Source organism: Micropterus dolomieu, linkage group LG07, assembly GCF_021292245.1.
Source record: "Micropterus dolomieu isolate WLL.071019.BEF.003 ecotype Adirondacks linkage group LG07, ASM2129224v1, whole genome shotgun sequence".
Lineage (NCBI taxonomy): Eukaryota > Metazoa > Chordata > Actinopteri > Centrarchiformes > Centrarchidae > Micropterus > Micropterus dolomieu.
Genome location: NC_060156.1, coordinates 11,213,664 through 11,225,810, shown reverse-complemented (window position 1 = coordinate 11,225,810; position 12,147 = coordinate 11,213,664). Strand labels below are relative to the sequence as shown.

Below are 12,147 nucleotides of genomic sequence, written 5' to 3'. Positions count from 1 at the left end.
ATTTTGTGACTGTCTGTCTGTATAGTGTCATTTGGTTTGAACTGACTTCATGTCTCTGTCTCTGCAGGCTGGCCGCGGTTGCTGTGGTTTGTGACAGATGGAAAACATGTTGTGAAGCCTCCAAAAGAATGGCATCCTCCAGTACGAGAAGCCAGTAATGACATAGCCTACATTGAGGTAAGAGTAGTTTCATTGATGTTGTCTATGAAACAAAAATGGATTTATAATTAATATTTTATGTATTTTTTATATTTTGAGCTAATAATTGGTGGTTGCTCTTATTTTAACTTTTTGAATGAAACCGTTCAAATGTTTTCTCACATCCAGTATAAAACCAGCAAGGAAGGAAGCACCATGGGGATCACAGTGTCTCATTCTGCCATGCTGGCTCACTGTCATGCCCTCACACAGGCCTGCGGCTACACTGAAGGTGAGGAGGACACTCTTCTCGTTTTCTTCTCAATTACCCATACTTCATATTGCTGTGTGTTTTCTCCATTATTTATTCATTCTTCTGACATGTAAGAAAAGCATCCAGTTGATGGTGTTAGCATGTGCTAACGAGAGAGCGAGGACGAAGACGACCACTGAACCAACTTTAGTAATGATAAAAATGTAGGAATATGCAAAAACAATGTGTACAATAGGCTTGACATTTTGGAATTGCTGTGTTGTCTTTTTCTTACTTAAACTGCGGGCTAGCTAATGCAGAGCACATTCATTGTATAAACCTATTTTATAATCTATGATACTATTGAATGTCCCCTTCACGTTGCTCACAGATCCTGTCAGAGTGTAATTACAGACTAGTTTGATAAATTCGGCTGCTCAACTGGTTGTGTTTTCTTCCGTCAGACCTGGGTCAGGTCTGCTTAAAAGGAAAGAGAATGTAAGGCACCTCCTCTCCTCCACTGTCCCAGTTTTGCTCTAAATAACTCCTAACTGCACCAGCAGCCCCTAGAGACTCTCCAGGTCTGTTTCTGAAATGTAGTTTGGTGCTTCACTCAATCCAATACTACTGCAATCATGGTTTACTCATTATTATAGAGCTTGTTTTGTGTTAAAAGTTATACAAGGATGTGTGAATGCTATAGTGAGGAAAAGCAATGTTAGATTAAATGCCTCAAACCCTAATCTTGGCAAAATCTTCTTTTTGATTTGCAGCTGAGACCATAACCAACGTCCTGGACTTCAAGAGAGAAGCAGGATTATGGCATGGTGTTCTTACTGTGAGTGGTCCTCTGATAAAGCTAATACGAGGGTTATATAATTGGAAATAAAATATTATCAGTTTGCTGATAAGAGTCAGTTTTATCTGGCTGACTTCTTCCCTATGAGGGCTTTATCAGTATGCAAATGCATTCAAACTAATGAAGTCCTGATGGGCAGAATCATCTTGTGTCATAACTCAAGAGTTTGAAACCTGTAAAAATATTCTGTTTCTTCTAACGTATACTCAATCCAGCTTTGATTCACTCGTTTCAAGCATGCCGTGGAATTGTATGACCTGCTATTGCATGTTTGAATTCCTAAAATGACAGCAGTAGCACCAATCATGCTTTATTTATACTCTTAGCGGTAAGCGATCAAATCCTGTCGTGACTCTTAGCTTGTTTGCAGTGACATCATGTAGTTTTGACACGCTTCTGACATATTTTTGTGCTCATGCGATGCTTGTCTGTTCTGCTGGCAGAGTGTCATGAATCGGATGCACGTGATCAGCATTCCTTACTCCCTGATGAAAGTCAACCCCCTCTCCTGGATACAGAAGGTTCACACATACAAAGGTGAGAGGCAATCCACGTTGATATTTGTCACCGTTACTCAGTCCCGTGAAGAGAGACTCTAAAGAATAAACCAACCTAACTTCATCTAAATCGTAGGGTAAACCTTTTTTGTTGCTGTTTTGTATGGAAGATTCTAGTAATTATTATAGTGCATTGTATCATACTACAAAGTAGCACACAGACACCAGAAAAAAATCCTTGGTAGCTTGTTTGATGGCTTAAATATAGTTAACCCAACATTTTGTTATTGTTTTTAGTGTCTTTAAGCCTTTAAGAACACGTTGGACTTCGTCGTAACAGTTGTGACTCTCACTGCACGTTTAACAGTGGTGGATTGATTAAAGCAGTTTGTTTGACTCATTGATTTCTAGTTCAGTTGTATTAGCCACGTTGAGGTTGAAGACAGAAGGCCTGCCGTACTGAATAAAATTCATCTTCTCTCTGGTCTGAGCTTTGCTGAGTCACCTGTTGGCAACCGGGTCAGACTGTGCTGCTATTTGCTGTCAGATTATGTGATCTGTGATTGACTGTCAAGATAGATGAAAGAGGTGTTGATTGGGTGATTCTGTTGTGAGCCTGTCTCTTTGTCTTTGTGTCCCCCTGCACAGCGCGGGTCGCAGTGGTGAAATCGAGGGACATGCACTGGTCTCTGCTGGCCCAGAGAGACCAGAGGGACATCAGCCTGAGCTCACTGCGCATGCTCATTGTAGCTGACGGAGCTAACCCATGTGAGTCCATCTGCAGATTCTCATTTAATAAAATAACCTTATAAAAACACCCTGAAGCCACAAGAGATTGTCATTGATTTGTTTTGTTTGTGTTTGCTTGTATAACTGTTTGACTGGCTGTGTGTGGATGTGTGTTACCACAGGGTCGATATCTTCCTGCGACGCATTCCTCAACGTGTTTCAGGCACGTGGACTGCGACCTGAGGTGATTTGTCCATGTGCAAGCTCTTCAGAAGCCATGACTGTCGCCATCCGCAGGTGGGCTGCTGTTATTGCACCATATAAGAACAAAAGGAACCTGCCCCCACTTTGCATTTCTGTGCTATTATAGTACATCACGCTGCGTTTGCATCCTGCAGGGAAAGGAGAGGGATTTGTGCTTCTTTAACAGCTTTCAGCTGATGACTGGGCTCAGCCATGGAGAAGGATTAGGATGACAGACAAACTAAGAACACATGCTTCAAATAGGCAAACTGGCTCTATTTTTAAAATGAGAAATGCCGTACTTGTGAAAAATATGCGAGAGTCTGTATCTGTCAGATTCATATGGACGTGACATTCTACGAAAACCATATCTGTTTCCTTTTACGTGTCAGCCCTCTAAGCCATATATTTTGTTTGCCATGAAAGGCAGAGAAAATGAAGAGGAATCAGTGACAGTGTTGGTTTCTGACAACCGTAGATGTCTTTAACTGCAAGTCTTTCCATGTGTGTCACTGTGTCCAGTGATAAGTGTAATTGTAATACTGTTTGTGTCCCACAGACCTCCAGAAATGGGTGTCCCTCCTCCTGGCAAGGCGGTGCTGTCTATGGGTGGGCTGAGCCACAGCGTGATCCGTGTGGACACAGAGGAGAAACTCTCTGTTCTTACAGTGCAGGATGTGGGACAGGTCATGCCTGGAGGTACAGTAAACTGCGCTGCATATTAAGATTTTGCTGCCGTTAACGAGTAAAATGCTGAAGATAAAGATGAAAGAGTTTTCAGATTAACACCACCGTGTGTCCCCAGAGACTGCAAGTGATTAGATCAAATTATGTAGGATCTTGCTGAAAAGAAAAACTAAACAAAAAAACTATTTTGACATCTACTATGAATGATATTTCATTGTTCCTAATGTCACACCCACCTGTCATCACTGTGTGTCTCCAGCTGTGGTTTGTGTGGTGCGGGTGGAGGGGACACCCTATCTCTGTCAGACAGATGAGGTTGGAGAGATCTGTGTGAGCTCAGGTAGCACGGGCGTAGCTTATTACGGCCTCCCAGGGATGACCAAGAACATCTTTGAGGTTAGTGTCTTATTTCTGTTACTGTTCAGTTGTGACACGTTTTGCTATTCATTTCTTTAAATACTGTATTTATAAATGTGTAATATCTTTGCATGTTATCCATACTGGAAAAACCTTGTTGTCAGAATATCAAATGATCAGGAGCAGGAAAGTTATCTTTAGCTAGGTGATTGGTTGCATTTTTGACTAAAGAAAGACTGAAGAAAGATTTCAATCCAAAGTTTACAAAATATGTCAACACATGCAAGTGGCACGCTGTGATAACACTATATTTAAACCCTTTCTCAAAGATAGTGGGTGAATTTAATGTATTGTTTACATTAAAATGAATTTTCAAAATAATGTCTAAAGCTAAGCTAAAACTCTGAAATGACCAGTTAGTGCAATTCAACCTCAGCATTATTCCACAGTGTTTCTTAAAAAAGATTTATTGCCAAGTGAATCCAGAGTGCAAAGGCTTATTTTAGTTTTTTTTAGATTATTATAACGTTACTTTAAATTGTGGCAATGAACATTTATTGTCCTTCATCCATGAATGTGTGTTTTTGACAGTGTTGTGTCTCGTTGCAGACCATACCAGTAACATCATCTGGGATTCCCATCAGTGACAGACACTTTACCAGGACCTCACTGCTGGGCTTTGTGGGGCCGGTAAGTTCCACTTCACTAATGTGCAGTATTAACCTAACTTTGATGTCTCTCTTATAGCATTACAATAGTCCTGGTTTAAACGTGAGCTCTCAAAAACTTCCCAGTTGTAGTTCTGCAACACATGCTACTTAAGGACAAATCTGCTTAAACCTCAAATAGTCTTAAATAGTCATAAATAATCAATTCAGTTTCATATCCTTTTGATATTCTCAATTTTACTAAACTGGTAAAGGTTCAGTTCTCTGGTCAAGTCATGCAAATAGTTTCAGGTTTACGTGCTCAGGGGTTGAGAAATATTATGCCTCTCAGGCTGCTCCCCGTACATTAGTGGAAGGGAGGAAAATGGAATTTCATTAAAGCCAAAAAAATGACATTTAAAAATAAATTCAACTGCAGTGCGTCTTTCCAGAAACAATATCACTGCAGTTACTTTCTCTGTGGACAGTTTTCATAGGGGCTGTTTCTCCAGCAGTATATACTGTAGTTCCAAAGAAAACTGTGGACAGAGAGATGTGTTTATTTAGAAACGTAGTCACATTTTTACACTTTAAAATCAGTGAAGAAGGAGAAAATCAGATTCAATACAGCTGACCTGTATAGCTGTCACAAGCTATTTCATCCAGGACCAGACAACAATGACTGAAGCAGAAATTGGAGGATGGCTCTGCCAGACTAATCATCAGTCAACAAATGGTGATGCTTTTTATTCCTGAGCTAAAAGCAGAGTTCTTTTGCCTTTAAGGACATCGCAGAGAGAGGTTGATGATAATTTGCAAATCCCTAGTAAACCTTTTGAGATGCTAGTTGTATGGATGCAGACCGTACTTTAGATTGGGTAAAGACCTACCCATCTAACTGTATGTGCTTTGTGTTTCCCAACAGGACAGCCTTGTGTTTATTGTGGGGAAGATGGAAGGGCTGATGGTGGTCAGTGGGCGGAGACACAATGCTGATGACGTGGTTGCCACAGCACTGGCAGTGGAGCCCATGAAGTTTGTGTACAGGGGGAGGTAAACTTCTCTACATATCTGTTATCTCTTATATCGAGTCTGTCTTATCTGCACTGTTTTCTAACTCTCCACTGACACCAGCAGCTGAGCAGTTTGATTGGATGAGTATAGTCCAGCTGTAACAGTATTTTTAATGTTGTGTGTTCCAGGATAGCAGTGTTTTCTGTGTCGGTGCTGCATGACGAGAGGATCGTTGTTGTGGCAGAGCAGAGGCCAGACGCCTCTGAGGAAGACAGCTTCCAGTGGATGAGCCGCGTCCTTCAGGTGCTCAGAGTGCTCTGTCTTTTCCACATCTTACACCTTAGTCACATCTAAATGGGCTGTATCTGTGGTTTTGCATATTCTTATATAAGTATAAATCAGGTATTTATTTAAATATTACTTTTCTACAGCATGTCACAAGGTTTTCAATTGTCTATCTTCCAGGAAATCATTGGTTTCAGTACATGTCAGTTATACTATATGAAAATAAACTCGCAGAATCTTCAACCTTCCTTTAATTTAATTTATAATTCACAAATCTGGTATTTTTCAAGCATCTTTGAGTGAATTAAGAAAGGTGCTCAAGGACGCTATTGCTACACAGCTTGACGATACAAGATCAGTCAAGTCGTGTTGCGTGGTTTTCGAAAATTGTAATTAGAGTGAAGTACTCATGGTTTGTGGTTAATGTGGTTGAAAAATACACAACCACTGTTATGGTCCCTACACATGCAAAAAACTTGATAAATATAAAAACAAGAATAATAAATAATGAAAACATCCCCTAGGGTGCTTACTCAAAATTAATATTAAACTTTTTGGGGCATTATTTGCTTTTATTGGATAGTGACCGGTAGAGACGGACAGGTAATAGGGAGATAGAGAGGGGTATGCAACAAAGGTCACCAGAGGGAATCAAACGGGTAATGGTTGCAACAATGCGGTCATGTGGCATGCGCAGTAATCATTCAGCTATCAAGGTGCTGCATCATGTTGTTATTTTTTTCATGTTGTAAAATTAAAGCAACTTCTTCTGAATTACCTGACAGCTTCACTGATATCCATTGGCTGACTCTGTTTTTGCGTGCATTACCTTTATGTTTCAGGCCATAGACAGCATTCATCAGGTCGGGGTGTACTGCCTGGCCCTGGTGCCTGCCAACACACTTCCTAAGGCTCCCCTGGGCGGAATCCATATATCTGAGACCAAACAGCGCTTCCTGGAGGGCGCCTTGCATCCCTGCAACGTCCTCATGTGCCCTCACACATGTGTCACCAACCTGCCCAAGCCGAGACAAAAACAGCCAGGTAGAGCACCAGATGTCCCAGCATGGACCAGGTTTAGAGACAAATGTAGCATGAAGACGCATTTACCTAATTTCTTCTTATTTGTTTGTATTGCTGTGCTTATTTTTATGTTGATATGAATGTTGGCCCTGATTTCACTGACATGTGTGACGACATTGATGAATGTTGTTGTGCTGGACAGAGGTCGGTCCTGCTTCTATGATAGTGGGCAACCTGGTGGCAGGCAAGAGGATAGCACAGGCCTGTGGGAGAGACGTGGGCCAGCTAGAGGACAATGACCAGGCACGTAAGGTAGATAGTCATCCTCATTTCACCCACTCATCACTTCCACACATAGGCTGCAGACACAGGTAAGGATCTGAAATACAGGCAGCTGATGGAGATGACATGGTGTAATATACTGCACCCCACCACATCTGTCATTCCTTCATTGCAAAAACCCACCTCGTGCCACCATGCTTTACATTCTTTGTGTAGTCATTCATCAATGTCTCAGTTTGTGTTTGACTTGGCTGTGTGTTACTCTCATTTCTCTGTAGTTAAACTTATGTGTCCCTCTCCCCTGTAGTTCCTGTACATTCAAGACGTGCTGCAATGGAGAGCTCAGGCCACTCCAGACCATCCTCTGTTCCTTGTTCTCAATGCTAAGGTACTGCCTTTTTGTCACGGTGTGTAGATTTGAGTTTTGTGATGGCGACACATATTGTGATATAGTTAACTTCCTGGAAATTCGGCTGAGAAACTGTTTATAGATAAAACAACCACAACAATAGTTATCTCTTTTTGGCTAATTCAGTTTAATGCCTGATCAATCAAACAAGCATAACTGTACTACTAAGTGGTTTGCCACATTGCCTGCAAGGTCCTAAAACAACAGGAAATGTTAAAGTTATAATATATAATTAATTATAATTGCTATACTGAATGGTCATGATTGCATTCCTTCTTGTTATGTTATATTCAAACTTTGTGATTTTGCTGCAAACCACTTTGGCAACATTGTTTAACTTAAACATTAATGCCAATAAAGCATTCTGAATTGAATTGAATTAAAGTGAAACCTTAATAGAAATAGAAATCTCTATCGGCTGATGAATCATAAGGCTGATGAAGAATAGGCATTGTCCTTGAACTTATAACTCTAAAAAATAGCTGTGCAGATGAATGTATCTTGCGCTTGTGTCTTTTACTCTTTAGGGCACGGTGGCTAGCACCGCTTCCTGTCTGCAGCTGCACAAGCGGGCAGAGCGGGTAGCTGCAGCTCTGATGGGACGCCTCAACACTGGAGACCATGTAGCACTCGTCTACCCACCAGGTTAGAAGAGCTACTTCTGCTGTGCTACTTGTCCTAGCAGTTCTGCTCATTAGTGTCACAGCTATATCTTTTCTGTCCCTGTCTTCAGTCTGTCTATTAATCCTAATCACACACCAGAACAGACTGAGGCTCTCAATAAAGTTCTTAATATTACTGTCAAGCTTATTTTATTGTTATTCCATTGTTCGTCATTTCATAAGCTACAAGGTGAATATAAACATTTACATGCAGGAATCGACCTGATTGCCACCTTCTACGGCTGCCTGTACGCTGGCTGTGTGCCGGTCACTGTCAGACCCCCACATCCCCAGAACTTGGCGACCACCCTGCCCACCGTCAAGATGATTGTTGAGGTAACAGAGAGTCTGCTGACCTGTGTATAAATGCTAATTCAGTCCACCTTTGCACAGTTATTACAATCATTAAACCATGTAGTAGTAGTATTAATACTGTGGTATCTGTGGGTTAAAGGTCAGTAAGTCGGTGTGTATCCTGACCACTCAAGCAATAATGAAGCTGCTGAAATCCAAAGAGGCTGCTGCTGCTGTGGACATAAAGAGCTGGCCCATGGTGCTGGACACAGGTGAATTACATATACACAGCCAACACAGCGACTCTCACAGACTCCAAACAGTAACTCTGTGATTTCCATCACAGACAGCTTCCGGCTTTTAAAACTCTCCCTCTGTTTATCCTCCAGATGACCTCCCCAGGAAGAAGAGCCCTCAGATGTACAAGCCCCCGACCCCAGAGATGTTGGCTTACCTGGACTTCAGTGTGTCCACAACAGGCATCTTAGCAGGGGTCAAAGTATGTTGAATGCTGAAGGACACACGAGTCATCTGGTTGTAGCTAATTAATGAATTAGTTGTCAACTATTAAATGACTGAATGAACACTATTTTGATAATCAATTCATCTTTGGTTTGTGGACAAAACAACACATTTAGAACAGGTCATCTTGGACTTTGGGAAACACTGATCGACATCAACCACCATTTTCTCACATTTTATAGACCAAGCAACTGACAATGCAAATAATCGTTAGTTGTAGCCATAATTTGTTTTAGCGAGCAACAGTCTGATTTCTTATGCTGCTTTTAAGCAGCCATCCACACACTGCTGAGGTGTCCATGAGTGAAATAATGGATCCCTAAAAGCTCGAGGAGTTGTTGTCATGTGTGTCTCTGTGTCATATCGTCATCTCTAGATGTCTCACGCTGCCACCAGTGCCTTGTGTCGCTCCATCAAACTGCAGTGTGAGCTCTACCCATCCCGGCAGATCGCCATCTGTCTGGATCCCTACTGCGGCCTGGGCTTCGCTCTCTGGTGCTTGTGCAGGTAAACCAGCAGCTCCAAACATATGCCAGTGAAATCGTTAAAGAGCCTGTGCCAGTGGCTGAAGCAAACATTGAGTTATCTTCTGGTGGAGGCTTTTTTTCTCTCTGTCTTCCCACTCAGCCTCTGCATGTGTGCTTCTGGTTTCAGCGTGTACTCGGGCCACCAGTCGATCCTGGTTCCCCCTCTGGAGCTGGAGAGCAATGCGTCTCTGTGGCTTGCGGCAGTCAGCCAGTACAAAGTGCGCGTCACCTTCTGCTCGTATTCAGTCATGGAGATGTGCACCAAGGGCCTGGGTTCACAGACGGAAGCATTGCGGGTCAGTTTGTCTCCTCAGTTGCTGAGTGGTTTTGCTTGGGAAGCGACAAACTGCAGTATTTTCTTCCACAAAATTTAAGGGTTTTCTTCAATTACTCCTTTTCCCTGTGGTGCAGTTTCCACAGCGCCGTGATTATCAAGACAAAGTCAGGGCACTGAGAGGTGAAACATTTCACTCCTCTGTATCTTTGTGCTGATTATTGTCTGCAGCACTTGAAACAGGGATTTTTTTATAGATCATGTCTGTGGTTTAATAAGTAGAATCTATCCAATAAAAACTTTCTATTAGTATGAAAAGCTCCTAGTCTACATGCAAATTGAGAAAGAATGTTACAATATTACTGTAATTGCAGTGTGTTTTCACACTTACAATTTATTTTAAGTTGTTACTTTTTGTTGATCCAACTCGTCTTTTTTCCATCTCCAGTTGCGAAATGTGAACCTGTCTTGTGTGCGTACGTGCATGGTGGTGGCAGAGGAGAGGCCCCGCATAGCACTCACTCAGTCCTTCTCAAAGATCTTCAAGGACTTGGGCCTTTCACCACGCGCCGTCAGTACCACCTTCGGATGCAGGGTGAACGTGGCGATTTGTTTGCAGGTAAGCAGCTGGTGAAGGAGGAGGAAGACGAGGGAATTAATCCTGTAGACTGGAGTCAAGAAACCGACAAAAGGCAGTAAAAAGTTATCAGATGAGTCAAAAATATAATTGAATCCATTTTCATTATAGTAATATTGTCAGTTAAAATGGGGGGCAACAAGAAATGTAAAGCTCTTTTTTTCATTTAACCTTCAGTTAGTTGGTAACAAAGCAAAAGGCAACTCCTGTGTGGCACTGCACACATCCTGTAACAGAAGCTGAAGCATTTCAGCTGGCAAAAATATGTTTTTAAGTGAAGTTCTTAATGTATTTTATTAACTGAATGGAGGTAAAGGAAAAAAGGAAGCTTTTAATTTGAGGTTAAGGGAAACATACAAAGCTTTATATTTCATAAATGTAAGGGTTTTGATGCAAAATGATCGTGTACTGAGTTGCTTCTCAGTCTGTTCATCATTTTTTCTTTTCTCCTTTGGCCCTTTTGATGTTCTGTTTTAGTTTTTTCTCTTCTATCCCTGATGATTTTGTTTATGTGTGTGTGTATACGCATGTGTGTCCACATACATATAAATATATATATATATATATCTTTATTTATCTGTCCTGCCCTGTCCCGTCAGCCCAACAGGTTAGGGAAACTGGCTGAGCAGGTAACTGTAGGATAAGAGTTGCTGTTTGCTCAATGGGCTGCTGCTAGGTCTGTGTGCGTCTGCGTCTGCGTCTGCGTCTGCGTGTTCATGTCTGTTGTTTATCTTGCATGATTTGTGAGCAAGCTTAACCTTAATTCTCTGACACACTTCAGCGTCATTTACCACCATTCATTTTAGCCGAGTCTTCCCTGTACAAGCTCGCTTGGACCATTGCTTTATGACAGGTTATATGTGATGTGCTGCTACATTATGCCAGGAGCTAGCTGCCATCATTGAGTTAATTTGGGAGTGCCATGTCAAACCATTGAAATGACAGTTTTAGTAAAATGTTTTGACAATCCCAATATTCCAACTTTCATTTACAACATTTGACCACACTTAGATTTTGTGTTATTTGTAGTAGAATAATTAATTATTTAGCTATTTCTATAATGAATATTTTGTTAACTTTGGGATTAAATTCCCAAACAGTTTTGACTATTCAGTTGTATTGCATGAGCCAACTTGTTGAACAGGTCCATAAAAGTAGTGATTGATGCACCTTTGATTAGCTAGGCTAGACCGCTGGCTTAAATTTTTATGGCGAAGACTAATCTCTGGATTGAGGCTCGTTGAAGTTTTCCAAAGATGCTCTGCTGCTGAAAGCTGCTTGGCTCAACATGCCGGCTCATTAAACTGAATCAGCCCGCTCTGTATTTGGCTTTGACCCCCACAGATGACCATTTTGCGACTCACTGCTAGCTTGTGCTCTGGCTATTCACTGGCAAAGGAGTGATGGAAAACATAATGTGCTGTGACTAGTCTTACAGAAATAATGATAACAAATCCCAAAGTAGAATGAATCAATATCTGGTCAATTAGAATTCAGGTGGCAGCACTATAGACATTTAATTCAAATAAATGGTGCTCAGGTGACATTAGTGTGCTTTTTTTGTAACAGAAAGTAAATATTTCTCGGAAATAAACTACAGTTCATTTCTTATTTCTTGTAGGCTTCTAATAACTGGTACTGTAGCTTTTCCCAACCTTCTTACACATGTATGAAAACAAACTGACAGCATCAGAGCAGGTCATTTTACTCTGCAGGTACTTAAAGTATGTGTGACAAAGAACCTAACTGTCGTAGCCTGGCTAGTTAGCTTCTGGCTGCCCCCCCCCCCCCCCCCCCCCCCCCCCCCC

The 12,147-nt window shown here is 41.5% G+C and overlaps 1 protein-coding gene across 9 annotated transcripts in view; it reads left to right on the top strand.

Annotated features, from left to right (window-relative positions):
* Positions 1 to 12,147, top strand: part of dip2a (disco-interacting protein 2 homolog A) — an 83,418-nt gene that overhangs the window by 67,128 nt on the left and 4,143 nt on the right. For 6 of the 9 annotated variants that reach the window (XM_046053665.1, XM_046053657.1, XM_046053664.1 and 3 more), the window contains 21 exons: positions 68 to 177; positions 328 to 430; positions 1,165 to 1,229; positions 1,694 to 1,787; positions 2,396 to 2,515; positions 2,659 to 2,773; positions 3,279 to 3,418; positions 3,666 to 3,802; positions 4,373 to 4,453; positions 5,336 to 5,463; positions 5,613 to 5,727; positions 6,552 to 6,753; positions 6,935 to 7,044; positions 7,322 to 7,402; positions 7,951 to 8,068; positions 8,300 to 8,421; positions 8,540 to 8,651; positions 8,769 to 8,878; positions 9,278 to 9,408; positions 9,556 to 9,724; positions 10,151 to 10,321. In XM_046053665.1, coding sequence (XP_045909621.1) covers positions 68 to 177; positions 328 to 430; positions 1,165 to 1,229; positions 1,694 to 1,787; positions 2,396 to 2,515; positions 2,659 to 2,773; positions 3,279 to 3,418; positions 3,666 to 3,802; positions 4,373 to 4,453; positions 5,336 to 5,463; positions 5,613 to 5,727; positions 6,552 to 6,753; positions 6,935 to 7,044; positions 7,322 to 7,402; positions 7,951 to 8,068; positions 8,300 to 8,421; positions 8,540 to 8,651; positions 8,769 to 8,878; positions 9,278 to 9,408; positions 9,556 to 9,724; positions 10,151 to 10,321 — 2,534 coding nt within the window. The remainder of the gene's footprint in view (positions 1 to 67; positions 178 to 327; positions 431 to 1,164; positions 1,230 to 1,693; positions 1,788 to 2,395; positions 2,516 to 2,658; positions 2,774 to 3,278; positions 3,419 to 3,665; positions 3,803 to 4,372; positions 4,454 to 5,335; positions 5,464 to 5,612; positions 5,728 to 6,551; positions 6,754 to 6,934; positions 7,045 to 7,321; positions 7,403 to 7,950; positions 8,069 to 8,299; positions 8,422 to 8,539; positions 8,652 to 8,768; positions 8,879 to 9,277; positions 9,409 to 9,555; positions 9,725 to 10,150; positions 10,322 to 12,147) is intronic. The other 3 variants (XM_046053658.1, XM_046053663.1, XM_046053660.1) reach the window with 1 other exon arrangement.